The sequence below is a fragment of the Myripristis murdjan genome, chromosome 16 (assembly GCF_902150065.1).
Source record: "Myripristis murdjan chromosome 16, fMyrMur1.1, whole genome shotgun sequence".
Lineage (NCBI taxonomy): Eukaryota > Metazoa > Chordata > Actinopteri > Holocentriformes > Holocentridae > Myripristis > Myripristis murdjan.
In genome coordinates, this window is record NC_043995.1 from 25,905,906 (window position 1) to 25,928,336 (window position 22,431).

The 22,431-nt window shown below is 41.5% G+C and overlaps 1 protein-coding gene across 3 annotated transcripts; it reads right to left on the reverse strand.

The window, feature by feature from the left end:
• Window positions 1-1,462: 1,462 nt before the first annotated feature.
• LOC115373282 (apoptosis-associated speck-like protein containing a CARD) lies at window positions 1,463-21,748 on the reverse strand. 3 transcript variants are annotated; one of them, XM_030071584.1, is made up of 4 exons: window positions 21,496-21,748; window positions 3,321-3,359; window positions 2,641-2,688; window positions 1,463-2,129 (listed from the first exon to the last, which is right to left on the reverse strand). In XM_030071584.1, exons 1-4 carry the CDS (start codon window positions 21,746-21,748, stop codon window positions 1,864-1,866), a joined length of 606 nt encoding a protein of 201 aa, XP_029927444.1. In that variant the 3' UTR covers window positions 1,463-1,863. The 3 variants fall into 3 exon arrangements, with proteins under 3 accessions (XP_029927444.1, XP_029927445.1, XP_029927442.1); XM_030071585.1 differs by lacking the exon at window positions 3,321-3,359 and adding an exon at window positions 21,106-21,144; XM_030071582.1 differs by lacking the exon at window positions 21,496-21,748 and adding an exon at window positions 3,707-4,038.
• Window positions 21,749-22,431: the final 683 nt, after the last annotated feature.

Genomic DNA, 22,431 nt, shown 5'->3' on the forward strand with positions numbered 1-22,431 from the left:
ATTATTTTGCTTGCTGATTGTCATTTAGATGCATTAGCTACCAGGCTGTTTTAGTGAGAGAGAGCGTGTACTGAGCGAGCCGAGACACAAAGTTATTTAGATAATGTGTCATGTGTATTTGAAATACATGTGAAAGAAAGTTGTTTTAGGAGTGTGTCAGATCTTCCCCACCCTTAGTGTTGTGTGGATCATCACTGTGATGAATGGAAGGATAAATGATTTCAGCGGTTATAATTCCACCATCTAAGTTCTCCTAAAAACACTGTCATTTAAAAAAAAAAAAAAAAAAAAAAAAAAGTACCAAGACATGTATTTCAAATACACATGGCACGATGTATAAATAAGCTTCAGGGCTACTGTGATGTTTCTATCCTTTTTACATTTTAAGGTTTCTGTTAGCCTCCGCTATGGCAGGTCAACCAGGTCACTCACTGCTGTTGCCTGGATAGGAGGATTTTGCTCCACTTTTTTTCTGCTGTGTTGGAGCTCAGTAATGGACAGAGGTTGATGGCTGTAATGTTTTTTTGTCACCACGTCACCAGTCAGCAACCGAACTGGTTCCTGGTAGCCTACATTAGATTAGATTAGATTAGATTGGATTCAACTTTATTGTCATTGCACATGTCACAAGTACAGAGCAACGAAATGCAGTTAGCATCCAACCAGACAGTATATACACATTATATATATATATATATATATATACATATATATATATATATACATATATATATATATATATATATATATATATATATATATATATATATAGCTAAAGGTATATAAAGCATATAACAGGCTAAAAATATACAGATGTGATATTTATATGATAATATGATTTACACTGATTTTGATGATTGCATGGTGACGGTGTGGATCAGAGGTGTTGAACCGTGTGCCATGCAGGGTGAAGAGGCTGCTTATTTTCATTGGAACCAAAAACTACACCACATGATTTCACTGAATGGTTCCTCCTCTCTGTTTGAAGGAGAGGTAATCAGTGAAACCACCCGGTGTAGTTTTTGGTTAGAATGAAAACCTGCAGCCTCTTGGCCCCACCAGTTTGGACCCCCATGGTCCAGATGTCTCGATGGTGAAACTTTCTCTTCAGCTCCCACCAGTGAAAATCATAACCTGGGATCATTTGGAGTATGAGTTTGTTGACATAGCAACATTAATTATGATTTTACCACATGCAACAAACTGCATGTAAGCTGCACTGTGTATCATCATCCTTCAGGTGAAGGTTAATGTTAATGTTAAGGTTAGGGCAGAATCAAGCGCTACTGTGCTGAATCAAGTGCGCATGTGTGAGTGTGTGCAATAACAAACTGCAGAATGTTTTAATTGACCAATCAGAGAGTATTCAACACAGCTATGTAATAACCAAAGAACCAGTGACTAATAAGAACAACTGGTGGGTGGATAGTTGCTTAAGTCATCACAAAAAGGCAGAAAACGGTCAAGGTAAAATACTTTGGTTTATTGGTATAATCCAAAAATTAAAACCACATTTTTTAATTTGCAATAGCCCATCTGTGCAAATTCACGAGGGTTAAATAACGGACATGCATGATGGTCATTCCTTGGACGAAAACTTCCGCTGCACCCTTTGTGAATAAATTCTGATGAAAACATTATAGTATACTAAAATATACTGAATGAAAAAGAGGGTTCAGAACGAATTTTTCCGATGGTGTGAATAATTTCTGACATGATTCTCTAATAAACATATAAAAAGGCTAGGCTCTTTTCAGCATGATGGAAAAATTACAGTATATTAAAGTATACTATATGGAAAAGGGGGTTCAGCATGGCATATAAAAACAGTTTTAAAAAATGCGCTCTGTGTTTTTAATCTCATTATCCTAATTTCTTGAGGTCTGAAATGAGGAATGGCTCCAATTCCTCAAGAATTTCATAGAAAATATCTTTGCCACTGGAGCCACAGGCATTCAGGGGCCCCTTGTAGAGCTCCCTCATCATAGCCTGGCTGGTAGCTTGAGCCATGATGGTGTTGTAACCCTCTTGTTTGATGACCCCCCTGCCGAGCAGCTCGTCCAGGAGAGATGGAACCGTGCTCACTCTCTGGATCAGTGCAGTGCGGTGCTTATCCACAAAGTGCTTGTCTGAGGAGAAAAAGAATGAAAAATAACCAATTGGTGATGCATTTGAATCCATGTAATTACAGTACAACCATCAATTTTACTTTACTTTTGCTCAATGAAATTCAACCTTCGGATTTTCAAAGCAAAGGGTTTACGTTGAGTGACAGTCATGCAACAGCCACAGTGACACATAAATGTATTTGATGCCAACATTCACTCTGAAAGAACAAGCATTATTTCCCCCCCAATTGATTGAAATTTTACTTTAGAATCAAACTCTTCAGATATACATCTGACAATATTGGAGAGAAGTCAGTTGTGGAAATATTCACCATGTAGTTTAGATGCGAAACCCTGTGCCAGTAGTTACACTGGTCACTATTACGCTTATTCTTTTGTGATCAATGAGAAAATAAGCCAGTGTTTGTTAGCTCTAGTGCAGTCAGATTCTCAGTTTACCTTTTACTTTCTGCAGATAATTTGAAGCCCCTGATAGAGCGAGGACTGCACACAAGGCATGCCCTTCACTTACCTCCTGACATGTACCGTCCGGCAGATGCTCCGGCCGAGGGTCCCTGGGCTGCAAGACAACGGAGGAAAATTAAAACTCCATCATAAATGGATAAGCCAACAGTTCTTAGACTCTGTACTTGCTTATGTGTCCCCATACAGGAAACATGGCTGACAAAACGGTGGTCAGTACAAGGATACCACACTGCACTAGGCTCACATCTATGATGAATCTGTGTGTCCAACTATTGGCAAGACAGGTTGAATATAAAAAGTTTAATGTGAAATTGAAAAGCACTGCAGTTCCTACAGCCGCCTGCAGTGGGTATTCATGATGTTAGACAAAAATGCCCTCAGGTGGTTCAGGATGAAACTCCAGGACAAGCTGAAGCTTGTTTCACATATTTCAATTCAACAGTTTAAATGAAGATTTGTTTATTACTTAGTGATCCTATTTCTCTACTATCTCCTTTCATTACATGTAGTATTCCTAATCTAATGTTACTATAAGTATCAGTAGTGCTATTATTATTACTATTGATATGAGTTAACAGTTTCTCTCTGCTGTGTCTGTGTGTTTATCTATTATTCACATTTCCTGCTATAAATACACACATTTGTAAGAAAAGGGCTTTCTCATAATATGTCTATCCTGTCGAAATAAAGGTTCACTAACTACTAAGAAAGCAGGAAAGCACTCACTGCAAGCAGACGCCGAAGATACTGCCTTTGAGTCGCGCTCTGCAAAAAGAAAGAGATTTTTCTGTTTAGCATAGCTGTGAAGAGCTTTGTGGTATTTTACTGTTGTTGTTCACTTGCTAAAAAATCTATGTGTCATTAACACCTCAGGCTCAGCAGGTTCATGCACACCGGTGTGAAGGCCGGTAGGGGGAGCACACACACGCATGTGTTCAAAAGTTAAAGCAAAGAACATCCTGTGTGTATGTTAAGCAGTAAAAAGAGCCTTTACCCCCTTTTGTATCGGCTATACTCCAGTTTTCACAACCCAGTCATCGCCATTACGTGCGCAAATATTGATTGTGATATCGATATGACTGATATTCGCTTTGGTTCATGCGGTAACTCACCGAGTCTCTCCGCCTCTTCGCTGCAGCCGATCTCCCTCAGCAGCTCCAGAGTTATCCGCAGCGCTCTCGGCTCTGTGAAGGTGGACACCAGGACCTGTGCGATGGTGATGTAGTCCTTTCCCTCCACGGAGTTCATCTTTACGCGCGGCTCTTCCCTCCGGTCCAGCAGCGCCGAGCGGAATTTATCCAGCTTCTTCTCCGGCAGATCCTCCAGCGCGTCTTGGATGGCCGCTTTGATGGTTCTGGGTGGCATTTGTCCTCAGTCGACCACAAATCGATTAAAAATAAATAAGTAAAAAAAGTCGCCCTTGTTTACTAAAGCTTACTTTCAGATCCTCCGCTTGCAACTTCCCGGGTTGTAGCGGACGGAGGCGGAGTCTGCTGAGATGCGTTGTTCAGTGGGCGGCCCGCATGTAAATAGCAAGGGTTGTTTTATGCGGGAAAGCAGGTTTTACTTTCGACTTTGGAGTCTTACTAACTCTAATAGCCTACAAACTCCATGAAAAGTCTCATTATCCTGTAGTAAACCCTGTAAAACTGATTACACTCCAACCACTTCGAGCGCATTTTAGTTTAGTTTATTATTCTTGTAAAAACGCATTATACAAAAAGTATACATAATAGGCTACATACAGAGCACAGAGAATGGGAAGAGAAAACAGTGACTTTAAAGAACAAAATATGGGCTCTCCTTAGGCGAGACGTGCAACATAAAAGCAAATACAGATAGATAGATAGATAGATAGATACCGGGAAACTGGGAAATCATTCTGTTACAGAAGCATCAGTAGAAACATAAAAAAAAACACACTGTACAATGTAAAGAAGATAGATTAAATAGAATAAATGCAAAATATATACAATAATGGTTATACACAGTAAAAAAAAAAATTTACAAACAATAATCTGAGCAAAAACATAATAACTGAGGTGTTACAAGTGTCCAGGAAAGGTGACTTTATTACAAGCGCAGTGAACATGCAGTGAGTGTGGTTGTGATATTGCTTTGCTTAATTGGCCCCAAAGTAAAAGTGTGGTTAGTCTTTCATACAAGTTTAGATGGTTTATATAGCTGCTTTGGTGATTTTGGGTGGCATTTGTCTGCAGTCAACCAGAAATAAATCATCCAAATATGTTGCTCTCAGGTCTTCCGACTTTACTTCCAACTTTGGACCTCGGAAGTTGACGCTTATGAACAGTGCATTTGTGGCTTCATCACGATAAGCATGCGGCTGGAGTTTAAAGTCACTACAGGGCAGGCCTACAGTCAATTCCCCACAAATCCTTACACACACCAGGGGCGTTGCTAGGCATAAAGCTCTACTGGGGCACAGGGCCTCTACTGCATATCCCCCTTCTCCCAAGGGTATGCTCCTGCGGGAGAAAATTATGAAAAACAACCTCTTAAATAGTGACTTCAGGGGACTTTTAAGAGACTTATAATGGCAAAATTAAGACTTAAAACATAATGCATTCAAGTTACTGTATAATCAGTTACGACTGTATGCCTAATTAGGGTCATTAGGCCTAGTAGGTGGCTCACTGGGATTGAAAGCACTCATGTAGTTCTATCAAAGGCCTTTTAGGCCAAGCTTGTTCACTTGGCGGCCATATTGGTAACGCCTTTTGGGCATCTATTTCAGATTAGTAAGTGTAGGTGCCTGTCAACATGAATGGAGAATGAGCCCAAACTGCACATAGGAAGGTCATGGCAACAAACAAAGTATACCACACAAATCCTTGTTTAAATCTGAATCGATTGGTACACACACACACACACACACACATATATATATATATATACACACACACACACAAACACACACACACACACACACATATATATACATATATATACGTATATATATATATATATATATATATATATATATATATATATATTTCCCCATAAAGTTAGAAGAACGCTTAAAAATGCCTTATTTTTCACAGTAATCTATTCACTGACAGAGTACATCCTGGCCTGTTTAAATTCCTTCACTATTGTGCTCTATGATTTCTGTTAGGACACTACTTATCATTTCATTTTGGGAAGAATGAGAGAGATAGGTGGTATGTGGCACACTGGATTTCTAACTGGATTCCAGTTAGAAATCCAGTGAAAAGAAATAACAAGTGCATAAGTAACAAGAAGGGAAACTTTCAATTAGTGCAGTTACAAAGTGCATTGCGAGAGATCTGTCATTAAAAGCAACATGCATCAATATATCATTTCATTTGTCAATATAATACAATACAATACAATAATCACTTTTTTGACATTCATTCCGGTTAATTTCAAATCAATATAAGCACACAACACCAGACTTTAAGTCAAAATACACACTCAATAAGTAGCGCTAGCCGCGGAGCTAATGGTCCCTTTGAAATATATGGAGATGGCTATGGCGGCAGCTACAAACATAACAAACTCACCAGTTCGCTTTACAGTTCAGTTTTAACTGATGATGTCAGGCACACTCACAACGGAGCACAGTGGTAAGCAGCTCCTAAAGGTTAGGGCTCGTCACGGTGAGTATAAAGCGATATATCAACAAAGAAACTGTTAATAACTCCAAACCCACCGGCAGCAAACTGTCACAACCGCAGCTCGGAAGCCATGAAGCTACTTCCTGAGACCAGGCAACAGGCTACCGTTTGCAAAATTTGAAAATTGACACTCCGCTTCTTATCCACAAGATGCACATTTTTTGTATAGGATAATAAAAAAGATGATAAAAATAAAAAATAAAGCTCAAAAAAGATGCAGGGCTTTTGAGGAAAGATCCGGAGCTTAAACCCCAAAAGGCATCCCCTCCCCTCGCGCCTGCCTCCCTCTTTCTCATCTCTCCTTACTGCTTCCCTGTCTGATATCCATCTACAGAAGTCATGCGATAATTTTTCAGTTAGTATAACGTCATTTGGTTTCATTAAAAAAATAATAATAAAAAACTGACTGTTGTTTTGTCACATTAACAGACCTCAAACTGCGCTGTGCGCTCAGTGTTGGTGTCCCGCACCCGACACAAGGGAAAGCTGCGTGTGTGTAGTTCACCTGCTGCTCGGGCACAGTGACGTGCACTGACATACACAGAATGTGCACGTGAGCTATACCCTCTATTTGGAGTTAACACTCTCACTACGTGTTTGAGTAGAAATATATATCTTTTCCCGTCTGAATTATCTGAATTAATGTATGATAACTATTTATTGTTGTTGAAAATTAATCATAGCATTTATACTGGGGCACAGCTCATTTATACTGGGGCACGTGCCCCAGTAAAGGGGGTCTGGAGACACCGATGTGATTCTCTAATAAACATATAAACAGGCTACACTTCCTCTTTTCAGCCTGATAGAAAAATTACAGTATATTAAAGTATACTGAATGGAAAAGGGGGATCAGCATGAATGTCTCCTTTGGTATATAAAATTACTTAGAAAAATGCGCTCTGTGTTTTTAATCTCATTATTAATTATTCCTGAGGTCTGAAATGAGGACTGGCTCCAATTCCACAAGAATTTCATAGAAAATATCTTTGCCGCTGGGGCCACAGGCATTCAGGGGCCCCTTGTAGAGCTCCCTCATCATAGCCTGGCTGGTAGCTTGAGCCATGACGGTGTTGTAACCCTCTTGTTTGATGACCCCGCTGTCGAGCAGCTCGTCCAGGAGAGATGGAACCGTGCTCACTCTCTGGATCAGCGCAGTGCGGTGCTTATCCACAAAGTGCTTGTCTGAGGAGAAAGAGAATGAAAAATAACCAATTGGTGATTCATTTGAATCCATGTAATTACAGTACAACCATCAATTTTACTTTACTTTTACTCAATGAAATTCAACCTTCGGATTTTCAAAGCAAAGGGTTTACGTTGAGTGACAGTCATGCAACAGCAAGAGTGACAGATAAATGTATTTGATGCCAACATTCACTCTGAAAGAACAAGCATCATCCCCTAGAATCCCCACCACCACCACCACCACCACAGTTGTGATCAATGAGAAAATAAGCCAGTGTTAGTTAGCTCTAGTGCAGCCAGATTCTCAGTTTACCTTTTACTTTCAGCAGATAATTTGAAGCCCCTGATAGAGCAAGGACTGCACACAAGGCATGCCCTTCACTTACCTCCTGACATGGTCCGTCCGGCAGATGCTCCAGCCGAGGGTCCCTGGGCTGCAAGACAATGGAGGAAAATTAAAACTCCATCATAAATGGATAAGCCAACATTTCTTAGACTCTACACTTGCCTATGCCTCCCCATACAGGAAACATGGCTGACAAAACGGTGGTAAGTACAAGGATACCACACTGCACTAGGCTCACATCTATGATGAATCTGTGCGTCCAACTTTTGGCAAGACAGGTTGAATATTTAATGTGAAATTGAAAAACACTGCAGTTCCTACAGCCGCCTGCAGTGGGTATTCATGATGTTAGACAAAAATGCCCTCAGGTGGTTCAAGATGAAACTCCAGGACAAGTTGAAGCTCATTTCACACCTTTCAGTTAAAAAATTTAAAAGAGGATTTGTTTATTATCAAGTGCTCCTATTTCTAACAGCTACTATCTCTTTTCATTACATGTAGTATTCCTAATGTAATGTTGTTAGTATACATACTAGTAGTGCTGTTATTACTATTGATATGAGGTAGTGTAAATCTAAAATACAGTAAGAAATTGTATTGAAACTGCTGGCAAAGCTGCAGTTATTGACTGTAAATTTACAATTAAAGTATTTACAGAGTAGGCACTATGTACTTGAGAATAGTCAGAATATGTTGCCTTTACTTTCATCATCTCACATCCTGTAGCAGCTCAAAACCTCTTTACTTTTGTTTCCTCAGTCAAGATGATCTTTCAAGGTCAGAGACAAGTGACCTATAATCCTCCTTCAAGATTTGATAGAGAGCGTCTTTGCCTTTTGTGCCAGGCGATCTGAGGAATGAGAAAATCGCCCTCATCTTGTCTTGTGGCGTTGGCTTGGCTGCTGCCATATCATAGCTCTCGTGTGAGATTAACTTCTCATCAGGAGTTTGTCTAAGATGACTATTGGGTTGCTGACTCTTTCAATCAGAGTTGTTCGATGCTGATCCACAAAATGCTTACCTGTGGGTTTCATAGGAAAAAGTGAAATTCTCTGAAACCTTGATCTCACCCGAACAGTTTCAAAGTACAATGAATTTTTCCCAATTCATATTCAACCTTACCTTGGCCCGACATGTTGTCTTGGTGGTCATCTGAAATTAAATGCAGAATAAAATGCTTATGTATGGTATATTTAGCTAATCTTGATACATTACTGACATGATATCTGCTCTGATAATGCACGCTTAACTCCACTGAATCAAAGTGCCACATACAGTCTCACCTTTTTGGATCACACAGGTCCATGTGGCGTCGTTGCCCCTATTCCTCTGCTCGTTTTCTAGCATGAGCCTGAAGTCACTGTCTGGGTTTATATTTAACACCTCAAAGAACTCTTGAGGGACGGTCTCATATCTCAGCTTCAATTTCTGCAGAGGAAATATTGGGGGAATGTGAGAGGGTTTAAACTCACTGCCTAAGTCATTTTTACACTTGTGATTATTTATACCACTAAAACAGATTGTTGTCCTAAAAATATGAACAGGCCTTCTGATCGTAGTGACTTCCTGTTGGATTTGACAGCTTTTGTGTAAACGTTTGTGAAGTTTGAAGAAACAAGACTGTGACGACCCCTCAGCTCCACTAGTTGTTCCTGTTGCTGGTTTTTCTCTTTTCCTTGTAGGATCCAGGGCAGGGCGGAGGGCGTCGCCAGCTTGATTGAGCTGCATGGTATCCTCAGTCTGATGAGCCACACCTGGGCCCGGTGTGGTCTCTCACATAAAGCTCACCCTCCTTCCCCATGGCTCTCTCCGCTCCTCTGCTCTTCTCCTCCAGCGCGGACGCGGCTGCTGTTTGTTCTTGCTTTTTCAGACAATTCCACACATCCACACCTGCCTACACTACTGACCTCTGACTTCCACGATTTATTTCAGTTCTTTATGGTTAATTTTTGTCAATAAATATTCTTTTACTTTCACAAAACTTGTCTAGTTTCCCATTTTTGCTACAGCCTAAGAGCCAGGCTGTGACAAGACATGTTGGCAATTTAACAATTTATTAATTTAACAAACAGGAGCCTCAGTAGCGTGTGGAAGAACCATACACAGCCACAACAGCCTGGCACCTCCTCCTCATGCTGGTTACCAGCCTGCTCACACACTGCTGTGGGATGGCATCCCATTCTTCAACCAGCATTTGTGGCAAGTCAGCCAACGTGGTCACTCTGGCATGAACAGCACGCCCAAGCTGATCCCACAAGTGTTCAGTGGGGTTGAGGTCAGGACTGCTGGACTGCCATTCCATCCTCTCCACTCTCAAATTCTGGAGGTAGTCTCTGATAAACCCCGCTCTGTGGGGGCGAGCGTTGTCATCTTGGAGGAGAGAGTTCGGTCCCAGACTGTGGAGATATGGGATTGCCACTGGTTGCAGAATCTCATCACGATATCTCGCTTCTGCATTGAGATTGCCTCCAATGATGACAAGCCTTGTTTTCGCAGTGAGGGAGATGCCGCCCCACACCATCACAAAAGATTAGCATAGCGTTCTCCGCGTCTTTTCCACACTTTGACCCTACGATCCAAATGCCGTAGGCAGAATCTGGACTTATCGCTGAACATAACGTTCCTCCACATGTTCAGGTTCCAATGCACGTGTTGCCGACACCAGCACGAACGGGCCTGACGGTGAAGGGCAGTCATGGCAGGCCTCCTGGCAGCCCTATGAGACCGAAGATTGGCTGCGTGCAGTCTGTTCTGGATTGTCTGGGCAGAGAGCCATCGGCCATACTGTCCTGAAAATCTTGACTACAAATCTGTAGAAGGCAGCCCATGGTACCTAAGTGCTGACAGGATGAGGAAATGGTCTTCTTGGGGTGTCGTCTTCTTGGGACACCCACGTCGCAGCCTGTCTCTGACATCCCCCGTTATATGGAACTTGGCCATCACCTTGGAGATGGTACTAGAGCTCACTCCAAATAATGCCGCAACTTGGTTTTGCGGAACACCAGCTTGAAGTTGCCATGTCGCACAGGCTCTATCCAGATCAGTCAAACGTCGCATGCTGATTCTTGGAACAGACACCTATTGACCACTGACGCAGGGCTCACAGGTGCTGCCAGTCAGGTGCCAATCAGGTACCTGACTGGCAGCACCTAGGAGTACCAGAAGATCAAAACAAGAGTCAATAGCAACAGCAAAATAAGCTGTTTGGCATTGGCAGAGAAGATTTGGCAAATTTTTCATGGGCGCAACCCACATACTCAGCTCTGCTTCTCATCCCACAAATGCATGTTCTTTACAAATGTGGCACCATTTAAAAGGAAAATAAACAGGCTTTCCAACGGTATAAGATTTACTGCCAAGAAGCATTGTTACAACAAAGAAATAATCTACCAAACACAAATTTCCTTAGTTTTTGAGCTAGTTTATTTGAAGCCTTACCTCAGGGATTATCTCTGCAGTGGCCATGTCTGTTGTGAGGACAAAATAGTCCCGCATTTGAAAGCACATGTTAGGGTTTGGCTTTTTGATTCTTCGGTATCTGTCACGAATCTCCATCTGCTCCATGGCCTGTGGAAAAAGAGAAACTGTTGTTCTCATTTGCCTTCATCATTAAACAATAAGGTTACTGTGTTCTTTGTAGATGAAGTCGTATGAAGCATTGATAATATCGGCCTACATCAGACATTCATTTTCAACAACCCTGTCTCCCTGTCTCCAAAGTTTCATTCCCAAACAACAAAACTGCATTCTTAATTATGTTTAAAGGGAAACATTTTGCTGCGGATTATGTTTGTTTCTGACATATCACAAATACGTTTCCGACGTTTCCTATGCAAGATATATATATATATATATATATATATATATATATATATATATATATATCTTGCATGTCTTGTTGGGCAGCATTTTAACCAGTTTTGTTCCCTTTGCTACAAGAAGTACTTGGTTAAGATTAGGGAATGGTTTGGGATTTAACCCCAATTCAACCCCCCCAAACAATTAGGGGAGAAATCTTGTTTTGGTCCTTGTTCGGTCAGTGTGAGTTCTTTATGGATCCAATCTTACACCTCCAACAGTTTTAAGACTGATTGGCACCGACCTTGTAATTTAGGATTTAAAATCCAGAAAATTATGTCACTGCTGTCCATGAGAGAGACAAGTCTACAATGAGATGGGGAGGACCATTGAAATAGACTGGGAAGAAACCTCTACAAGTTGTATGGACAACTTTTTTTGGCTGTGTCTCCTCAAACATTTCCACACCCAGACTCTTTTAGCCTTCTTTCTTGTTGCCAAAGTGACTTGTTGCACCATGCCATGAGGTCATGTGAGAATACATGAGGTGGTGCATTGCTCCCTCTGGCACGATAATCTATAATAACATTCTGTATAGTGTGATATGTTTTTATGAGAACTGAAATTACCTGGAGGACAGCAGCATCTCGTGGGATCAGGTAAACATGTAGCTTGACATGTGCGTTGTTGGTCTTATAAATTAACACATTACAGCGAACTTTCACTTTGGCTCCATGTCTCATCAGGACTCCTCTTGGAGAGAAATCTGGCTTTAACAGCTTGATGTGGCATTGTGTGACCTCTGACCCCCGTTCTACAGAAACTCCAGCAGAGTCCACATGCAGAACTGCAAAACTTTCTGAAATGTCAGGACTGTGATCTGCATAACACACAGGTGCACACATGAGCAAGAAAATCATTGCTTCAGTGTATTTACTTTAAAACAAAAAAATAATGATTTTTTAAAATAAATTTTCATTATATGTCCATTTACCTAAACAGATCCAGTGAGGTAGATAAACTTCTCTCAGCTTTCCAGAAATGACTTTGATGTCTAGAAGGGGACCCGCTGGTCTGTATGCTGCCAGCCTCTCCATGTGTTTGTCCCAGGATCCAAACTGGTACTGGAAGCTGACATTATTGTCACAAACCCAACGCAGGGCAGACACACTGCATTCAAACCCACCTGCTGTAGACTGTAGCCTAAAGTTGTGAAGGAGAAAAGAAGTGGGGTTGGGTAAGCAATAAAATAATCTGTTAAACGGACAGTAAAATGAGAACTAAAATAAATTGTGCCATGTTTTTATTTGGTCAGTGCAGCATTGCCAACATGTGACAAAGCACTAATTGAGAGAAACTCATGATTCCATTTTCTCCCTGTGAGAAAATCAGCAAGATCCATACCTTTTTTTCCCCACTATTTCTGTGATTTATTACAAGATATGTTCATTTTACCAGTAGGTTGGGACCCCATCTGTTTTGATCACTTCTGGTTTAACTTTAGTCCAGTCAGTGGAGTCCTGTTACAGGAGATACAGTTTTGACAGTCAGTGGGATTTCTGTTGGCTGAACCATTTTGTAAAACGAAAACAAACAAACAAACAAAACAAAACCCTCAGACAACTAACCATAGCACCGTCACAGGAGGTACAGCTTCCTGCATGGCCTTGAGACACAAATGAACAGAAAATGTTACAATATTATTACAATGAAATTTTACAAAGTTGCCTTTCTAGATAAAGTAGACTTAATACAACTGTTGGGCAAATACAGGGCATTTACATTTTTTATGAATACCTCACATAGATAATTGCCATAGCAATTTGCACTCCTAAATTGCCTCGCAATACATTTAAATTGCATTTTTGTATATTTTTGCTCTTTTAACCCTTTCATACATGAATTATGAAAGCCTGAGGCCAGATTTTTTTCTTATGTGTTTTTACACTTCTTAGGGCTTTCTGTGAGTCTCCATACTTCTTTCAGGATGCAGGACTGGTATTACCATGTCATTCTACTAGTATTAATATGTTTTCAGCAACAAGGACTGACAGTCTCTGTGTAACCCGGGTAATAATTCCTACTCTTGCGGTAGTTGTTGTTTATCTCGCGGGACGGTCACCTGGGTTAATAGCCCAATCATCTTTTGTTTTGCTGGCGACGTCATGTGGTCACGTGGGTCGGCGCGGCCAATCACGTGTTGTTATTAGGCTGCCGTAGCTCACTCTCGGGGAGAGCAGCGGGGAAGGCTGCACGAGAGGCGAGCTACAGGAGCCCTTTGCCGTGTCCGGACTGTTTCGTGACGGAACGAGCGTATGTTAGAGTGAACACGTGGACTGGCCAGGTTATTGATGATGGCGAGCTAAGGGACCAGGCATAGAGCCTATGGACTTGCAGACTTGCTGAAGAGTCGCACCCCTCCTGCCAGGCTGGTAGGGGGCTCCTTGTAGCCCACAAACACACTCTCTCCCCATTCGCTTTGCCCCTTTTCCCACAACCATACATACATTCCCCTGCAGCACATCGTTCAACAAACGGACTATATAACCCAGACGTGGGTTTTTATGAACTGTGGGTGGGTCATTGGGGTTGTGAATTGTGTTTTTGATATTTTGGAATGTAATTGTGTATATGTCATGGCCATTTCCATTTCCTTATGTATATAGATCCTCTCACTGTACAGAATTGCACGTTATAATTGCACTTTGTCACTCATTATTGTAATACATGGTGTCATCCAAGCAACCCTCAGTCTCCTGTCTACTCTCTCCTAGAGCGTATCCTGGTCTTTCTGATCACTAGCCATTTCCATGATTTAACTGTGTCATGTCATAGACAACGAGTAACCATTACCATAGTGTTTTCTTAGTCTTTCCAGTTTTTGCCTAAATTTAATTGACACAGTTGCTACATCTGTCTTTGCATAAACCTCAATGTAGGGGAACGGCAGAGAGCATTCTAATAGCTGATATGCAATTCCGCCATAGAAACCATTGCATTTAGGAGAAAATGACTTTTAAGCTGTCCACTGTAGTGACCGCTATGCGCCAAAGGGTTAATCAGACGTTTTGTGAGGTTTACCACAGCCTCATGTACCCATGCACTGACCCTAACCCAACAACAAAAACAACAATGATAATAATGATCAAGAAATAAGAGTTCAATATCATATCCAGTGTCGGCTCAGCCTAAGTTGGCGCCCAGAGCTGAAAAAAAAAAGCAAATTGATTGGTGCATTCCTACTTCTAATGTCCTGTCCTATGCTACAACCTATCAACAACCAACCAAGTGAGCCATCAACTGTCAGGGTTTGCATTTTATGTTTGTTCTGGTTCATTTCCTGTTTTATTTTGAAAGTCTCGTCTCCCCTTGTGTTGTCTGTGTGTTTCCCTCTTTGTCCCAATATCCCAATGTCTTTCACCTGTGTCTTGTTGTCCCCTCCCTCCTCTGTATATAACCCGTGCTCCCCAGTGTCTCAGTGCCAGATTATCTTGTCTCCTAGTAGCAGCATTCCAGCATTTTGTGAGTAAGATTCCCTGTGTATGACCTGTTAGTTCTGAGTTTCCGAGTTTCGTCCTTTTTTCCTTGTGCCTTCACCTGAGATATAGCCTGCCTGGTTTTGACCCGTTCTGCCTGCCATATTGGTACCTCTGCCTGTCTGTTTGCCTCTCTGGATTATTGACCTGGACTGTAATAAACGACCTTGAGAACTGTGATTGTCTGCCTGCCTGCATTTGTGTCCGCCAGTGTGTTTGTTCTTGACAGTCAACAGCATAGAAGGAGGTACTATCTGCATTGCTTGCGCTTCCATTTACCTATGAACTGGGTGCCTATGGTGTACCTATGAAACACCAAATATGTAAGGCAGTGGTGAACCTGGGGGACCTCAGACCCCATGTTAAGAATTGCTGTATTACATGATTGTTTCATTCTTTGCTGCAACAGCAAATGTTTACAGCCATGCCTTTTTCTTATCATTTTCGCCCGTATAATTTTCTTACCCTCACTACCCTCAATGTCATTACTGACTTTATTTTAATAGAAAATCTTAGAACAATAACATATCAATCAGTAAATAAAATAAAATACCACAAAGACAAGCTTTTCTAATGCACAGAACACAATTTTAAAATAAATAAGCACCAGAAGCACCAGACCTCTGAGGTGAAAAAATAAAATGAAGGTGATACATTTGTCAGCTGAGGCATTAATTACCGTATTTCACCAATTAATAGCCCAGGCGTTTAATATGCAAAATCAACTTGGACCCCAGGCGTTTAAAAGAACCAGGCGGCTATTCGCTGCAGGCCTTTATTTATTTTTGCACAGACCTGCACCAGGCCATTATTGTGATGACAGTTACTGTCCAATATATTTACAGTCGGTCGATTTAAGATTACGGTACACCTTTTTTTTCTAACGTTAGCTAGCTCTCTTATTTTAACAGAAAACGGAAGTGCCACACAGTTATTGTGCGGCTAACTGTTTACTTCTGCAAAAATAAGATGAATAGCCTTATTTTGGGTTACCTCAACATAATGCAAATAATCGCCCCGGTGGTTATTCGGGTGGGCGTTTAATACGCAAAATGGGTGCAGACCCCAGGCATTTAAAAGAACCAGGCGGCTATTTGTGGCCGGGCAATTAATTGGTGAAATACGGTACATTGAGATACATAACCTAGAAAATATTTTCATTAGATATAGCCTGTCTTAAGTAGGACCAATGTCTTTAAATGGTATGTTACTATGCTGTAGTCTTTATGACATATTAAATGGCTAAATGTGTATGTAAAAGTTTGTTACTTTATACAGATCATAAGTACATTTTACAGCTCTTGAAAAAAAGTAAGGGACCACTTCAGTAAATCAGCATGTCTACATGTGTGGCAAAAAGTTTAAAAATCACTGTGATAATAATATAATATAATATAAATAGAAAAGTGCAGTTTCTGGGGAACCTGCGTGGACATGCTGGAAGAGTGACCGTGGTGCACGGTTTCCGAGCAGAAAATAAAATGTATCATGAGAAAGATAAGGCTTTGGGCTTTCAAACTGTGCCAAATTACTTTTCAACTCCCCAAAATGCCTGCCCTAGAGCGAGTTAAAAAAGTGTGTTTCTCCTTCTCTCCCCAGATTCTGGGTTCCAGATATAATGGGAGTCTATAAGGGAGAGAGCTGGCACTCCTACCTTGTTAAGTTTCACCGTTTAAAAAGTTGAAGCAACTTTGCTTTTGTATTTACATTTTTCAAAGCAAAACTAGTTTTTCCACTACTTTACCCGAATTTATGCATGTGGAGTGAAAATTGTGGCCAGGGGAGCAAGTAAAAGACCAAATTTTTAGACAATTTTTCAGGGCTGCTGCACTCTGTGATGTCACTCACTCTGGCACTTTGAACATTCCACCATTAGTGTGTATTGCATCCGAAATTCCGACTTCAAACTGGAATTGCGGAAAAACGCAAAGTCGGAGCGCCTTGAAAATCGACACACTGCTTCTTCTCCACAAGACGCACATTTTTTGTATTTGGTTCAGGGACGCAGGTCAAAAGCTCTGCGCCTCAGAGCCTTGGGAAATTTTGGCCATTCATTTCAGTTGGCCGAAATTTTCTGTAAAATTGGAATTGCCAAAATACCGTATGTCGGATTTCTTATAAAAATAATAGCAAACTTCTCCCAATCGGGCCGCACATTTTTCCAATTCATTGTGTGGGCCTAAAACGAAAGCTGTAGGAAGAGTTACGGGCCAAAAAACGTACGGAATAAGAAATAAAGGAAGAAAGAAAAAATAGTAGGAAGAACATGAGTGTGCAAGCTGCCAGCTTGCCCACTAAATAGGCTATTTAAACCAGAGAAAGTGATAACTGCAATGCAGCAACACCGTTTGCATAGCGGTACATCAGCATTAATTACCTCACCATGCTGGTTTGTTTTTAAGCCAAAACAGTGCCATATTGCACTTTGCACCCCTGGTTTGTCCACGAGTTGCGGCGTGGTGACGGTTGCAGCAGCCATTCTCTCCGTGCTCCTCTCTGGCGCGCGCACTCTATGTCTCTCTCTCTCCAAGCTTTCCTACTGCACTCGCCTGCTGCTTCCTACGGCTTGCTTGCTTTTTCTTTTTTTCTCCCCAAGCTCCGGCTTGCTCCTCTCAGCTTTAGTTACAACGCGGTGACATCACTCGGCGACATTGCCGCTGTTGCCGGCGCTGCCTGTGGCGCTGCAAGTACCGGTCCCATCCAAATGCAGTATAGTACCGTTTTAAATGCCTCAGTACCCCGGTACCAATTTAGTACCAGTATACCGAACAACCCTAAGTGCCCAGTAGCATTTTTTTAAATCAACATATTTCTGTCACATTTGGAAAGAAGGTCCTGTACCATATTTTGTAAGGTGATGTTGGCAGTAATGTAGTTGACAGTGGCCTGTTCAGTGGAATTGATTTCTTCCGTCCTTGCGGATATCTCTGTTAGGGCTGTAGTCTGTTAGTCGACTGGTCGATTTATTGGTCGATACGTTCTTGGTCGACCAAAATCTGATTGGTCGATTATTTGCCGTATTAATTTTATCAGGAGTAAAGCACTAAGTGCTGATGGGTGTGTTTTCAAAACAAACGGTTTCACAGGTAACAGTCTATCTTCAGAACACCCCCCTTGTTTTCACAATTTTGGATTAGCCCAACCCACTGGTAGGCCGGTATGTTCTGAATTGAAGAAAAAATTAGATCTGGTTTTCCGACTATTTGCTTAATTAAGAACGTTTAATGAACATTTAGTCCTCTACCATGTCAAAGACATAGTCAGTGTGGCAGCATTTTACCAAAAGAGATGGAAAAAAAAGTCGAATGCAAACTTTGCAAACAACAGTTTGCGTATCACAGCTCAACAACCAACATGGCATATCACCTAAAAACGGTAAGCTAACATGTCTGCGTTAGGTTGCTCTGTCAGTTTTGAGTATAAACATATCAGAATTGGCATATTTCAAAGTTTTAGTCTAATCGTTTTATAACTGCAGGCGCACACCTGGCGCACACACCCGTGACGACGGCAACTTGACATAAACGGAAATCATAGGCTATGATATTGAGTAGGTGCACGTGATGCAACGCTGTCAGAGCCGACCGGCTCCAGTGTGTCATTCACAAACCTGCCAACATTTGAGTAGTAAAATCCGGGAGATTTTTGTGGTGGGGAGCAGCAAAAGATGTGCGGGGATATTAGTGCCTGCCGAGCCGGTTAAGATTTACAACACTTCCAGGTTTTTAATAATTAGTCAGTAAACTAGGCATTGTCTGACACAGGCTGGAAAATGTGCACTTTTATTTAGGCTACAGTTCAACATTTCGCCTTGTGTTACAGCTTCTGTTAAACTAACGGAGCTGCGGCGGCTTTCGGTCTCAGCTTTCAAAATAAAACCTTTGTTATTGTGCGTTTCTCATTATTAACAAACAAAGTTGGGGCTTGTAAATTACGGGAGATTCCCTGGAGAAAAGACAAAACGGGAGGGCGGCAGGAGATGAGAAACCTGGGAAAAATGGGAGTGTTGGCAGTTATGGCCAGATACTGCGACAAATACCCCCCACAATCTGACTTGTTTTCTTCACTGTGAAATCAGGAGATTAGCGGGAGAAATTACTGACCGGGAGTATTGCGGGAGATAGGGTTAAAAATCGGGAGTCTCCCGCGTGAATCGGGAGAGTTGGCAAGTATGATCATTCAGTGCAAAAATAATTAGGTCAAAAACGATTTAATATACTGCAAATACTTGTTGTTTATGTTTATTTATAATTCATTTAGGCGGAGAAGGCTAGCAGGCAGGCTACTGTCCAGTTAATTGATCTAAAAATAGTAAAAAAATTTTTTTTTTGTATTCCCGCTGCCCCCCGATTAGTCGACTTTTGGTCGAAATTTCAGGACTTTAGTCGACCAAGATTTTCTCTGGTTGACTACAGCCCTAATCTCTGTAAGCTGAGATATAGTCAGCTGAGATAAAATGAAGTAGACCTGAGACAGAGATTAACTGCCATCCTTGTTTTTGTTCTTCTTTCCCGGGGAGAGGTTGTCAGCATGTTTTCAATGTTTGGGTGGTGAGTTTCCAACATACTTCTGGTATCAGCTTAATATTTCTCTCCAAATGTACGGTCTACTATCTTTTTTCATGGCAAGCTTTGTAGGTCAGATAGATGTCAAAGAATTTACATTCACATCTTTCCAGGCTTTGTTGAATTTGACAAGTGCAGCTTAACCAGTGTTAGCAACCTGTAGGAAACCAAACACCCCTATGTTGTTGAAAGACATTTTCAACAAGTCTTTCTTCATCTTTGAAAGCTTTGAAGGCCTTTGTGGCAAGTTGCAGAATTTCTCTTGGACTGCCTGGAGACTTTGACCATGCCTTGCTGCTCAAATAGTGCTTAAGAACTTGACACAGTGTATCAGCAATGAATGAATTTTTGGGACCTCTGTCTTTTGCCTTGTACACCAATATTTCTGCCTGATTGTAGTCTTTTATTTCAGAATAATAAAAGCAAGCCAGAGTCTGAGGAATGAAAGGATTTAACAAATTTCTGTGATGCAACCTTTAAAACAGAGGCACTTTGGACATTGTACTTCTTCTGAATGTCTAGAATGAATCTAGAAAACTTTTCTTGCTCCTGTTCTGTGAGAGTTTCTCTTTTGGTTAGCGGTGCCAGTAGTTACACTGGTCACTATTACGCTTATTCAGTTGTCGATGGGAAAATAAGCCTTAGTCAGTACTAGTGCAGCCATATTCTCAGTTTACCTTTTACTTTCTGCAGATAATTTGAAGCCCCTGATAGAGCAAGGACTGCACACAAGGCATGCCCTTCACTTACCTCCTGACATGGTCCGTCCGGCAGATGCTCTGGCTGAGGGTCCCGAGGCTGCAAGGCAATGGAGGAAAATTAAAACTCCATCATAAATGGATTAGCCAACAGTTCTTAGACTCTGTACTTGCTTATGTGTCATACAAGAAATATGGCTAACAAAACGCTGGTAAGTACAAGGATACCACACTGCACTAGGCTCACATCTATGATGAATCTGTGCGTCCAACTTTTGGCAAGACAGGTTGAATATTTAATGTGAAATTGAAAAACACTGCAGTTCCTACAGTCGCCTGCAGTGGGTATTCATGATGTTAGACAAAAATGTCCTCAGGTGGTTCAGGATGAAACTCCAGGACAAGTTGAAGCTCATTTCACACATTTCAATTCAACAGTTTAAATGAAAATTTGTTTATTACTGAGTGATCCTATTTCTCACAGCTACTATCTCTAATCATTACATGTAGTATTCCTAATCTAATGTTACAATTAGTAGTGCTATTATTATTACAACTGATATGAGGTAACAGTTTCTCTCTGATGTGTCTGCGTGTTTATCTATTATTCACATTTCCTGCTATGAATACACACATTTGTAAGAAAAGGGCTTTCTCATAATATGTCTATCCTGTGGAGATAAAGGTTCACTAACTACTAAGAAAGCAGGAAAGCACTCACTGCGAGCAGACGCCGAGGATACTGCCTTTGAGTCGTGCTCTGCAAAAAGAAAGAGAATTCGCTTACAGATTTATTGCTCAGGGTGTCTTCTGTTTAGCGCATAGCTGTGAAGAGCTGTGTGGTATTTTAATTTAGTGTCGCTGTTGTTCGCTTGCTAACAAATGTGTCACACACTCACACACTCACACACATACACGCATGTATTCAAAAGTTAGAGCAAAGAACAATCGGTGCATCCTGTGTGTATGTTAAGCAGCAGAAAGAGCCTTTACCCCCTTTTGTATATGCTGTACCCCAGTTTTCACAACCCAATCATCTCCATTACGTGCGCAAATATTGATTGTGATATCGATATGACTGATATTCGCTTCGGTTCATGCGGTAACTCACCGAGTCTCTCCGCCTCTTCGTTGCAGTCGATCTCCCTCAGCAGCTCCAGAGTTATCTGCAGCGCTCCCAACTCTGTGAAGGTGGACACCAGGACCTGTGCGATGGTGATGCAGTCCTTTCCCTCCACCGCGCTCGTCTTAACGCGCGGTTCTCCCCTTCGGTCCAGCAGCACCATGCAGAACTTCTTCAGCTTCTTCTCCGGCAAATCCTCCAGCGCGTCTTGGATGGCCGCTTTGGTGGCTTTGGGTGGCATCCCAGGGAGATATTGTCAGCATGTTTTAAATGTTTGGGTGGTGAGTTCCCAACATACTAGGGCTGGGTATCGATTCGGATTTTCCAGATCGATTCGATTTGATATTATAAGGTCCCAATTCGATTAGATTCAATTCAATTCAATATTGATTCAGTCAGGGATATTTCAATTAAAATACCAATTTTACTTGGATATAAAAAAAAAATCTGAGAAATAATGCATGGCTTTAGAGTTTTTAGAGTTTTCAGGCTTCGGAAACCATCGTTTTCAATGAGGCTGTATGGTCGTATGTCCTTGCATATAAAAACAGCAACAGCCTCGGTTATCTTCTGTGCACGTTGAGAGTTTGCTGGTAACTTACGCGCCAATACCTGCTCCAGGCTGGTTTGTTTGAGCCATGCTGACTGTGTTTCTGTGCCTGTATCTTATTGCCCGGGTCTGTGTGGTTTCCATGGACAACAAAATGTTTCACCACAACCTGCATCAAAAGCCACTGTCAGCTTTGTTCGCCTGCATAATGGACCGTTTTGTTGTCAATTTTGATTTCTTTGGTGACCTAAGTTTGGATACCATATTTCACCAATTAATTGCCTGGCCGCAAATAGCTGCCTGGTTCTTTTAAACGCCTGGGGTCTGCACCCATTTTGCGTATTAAATGCCCACCCGAATAACCGCCAGGGCGA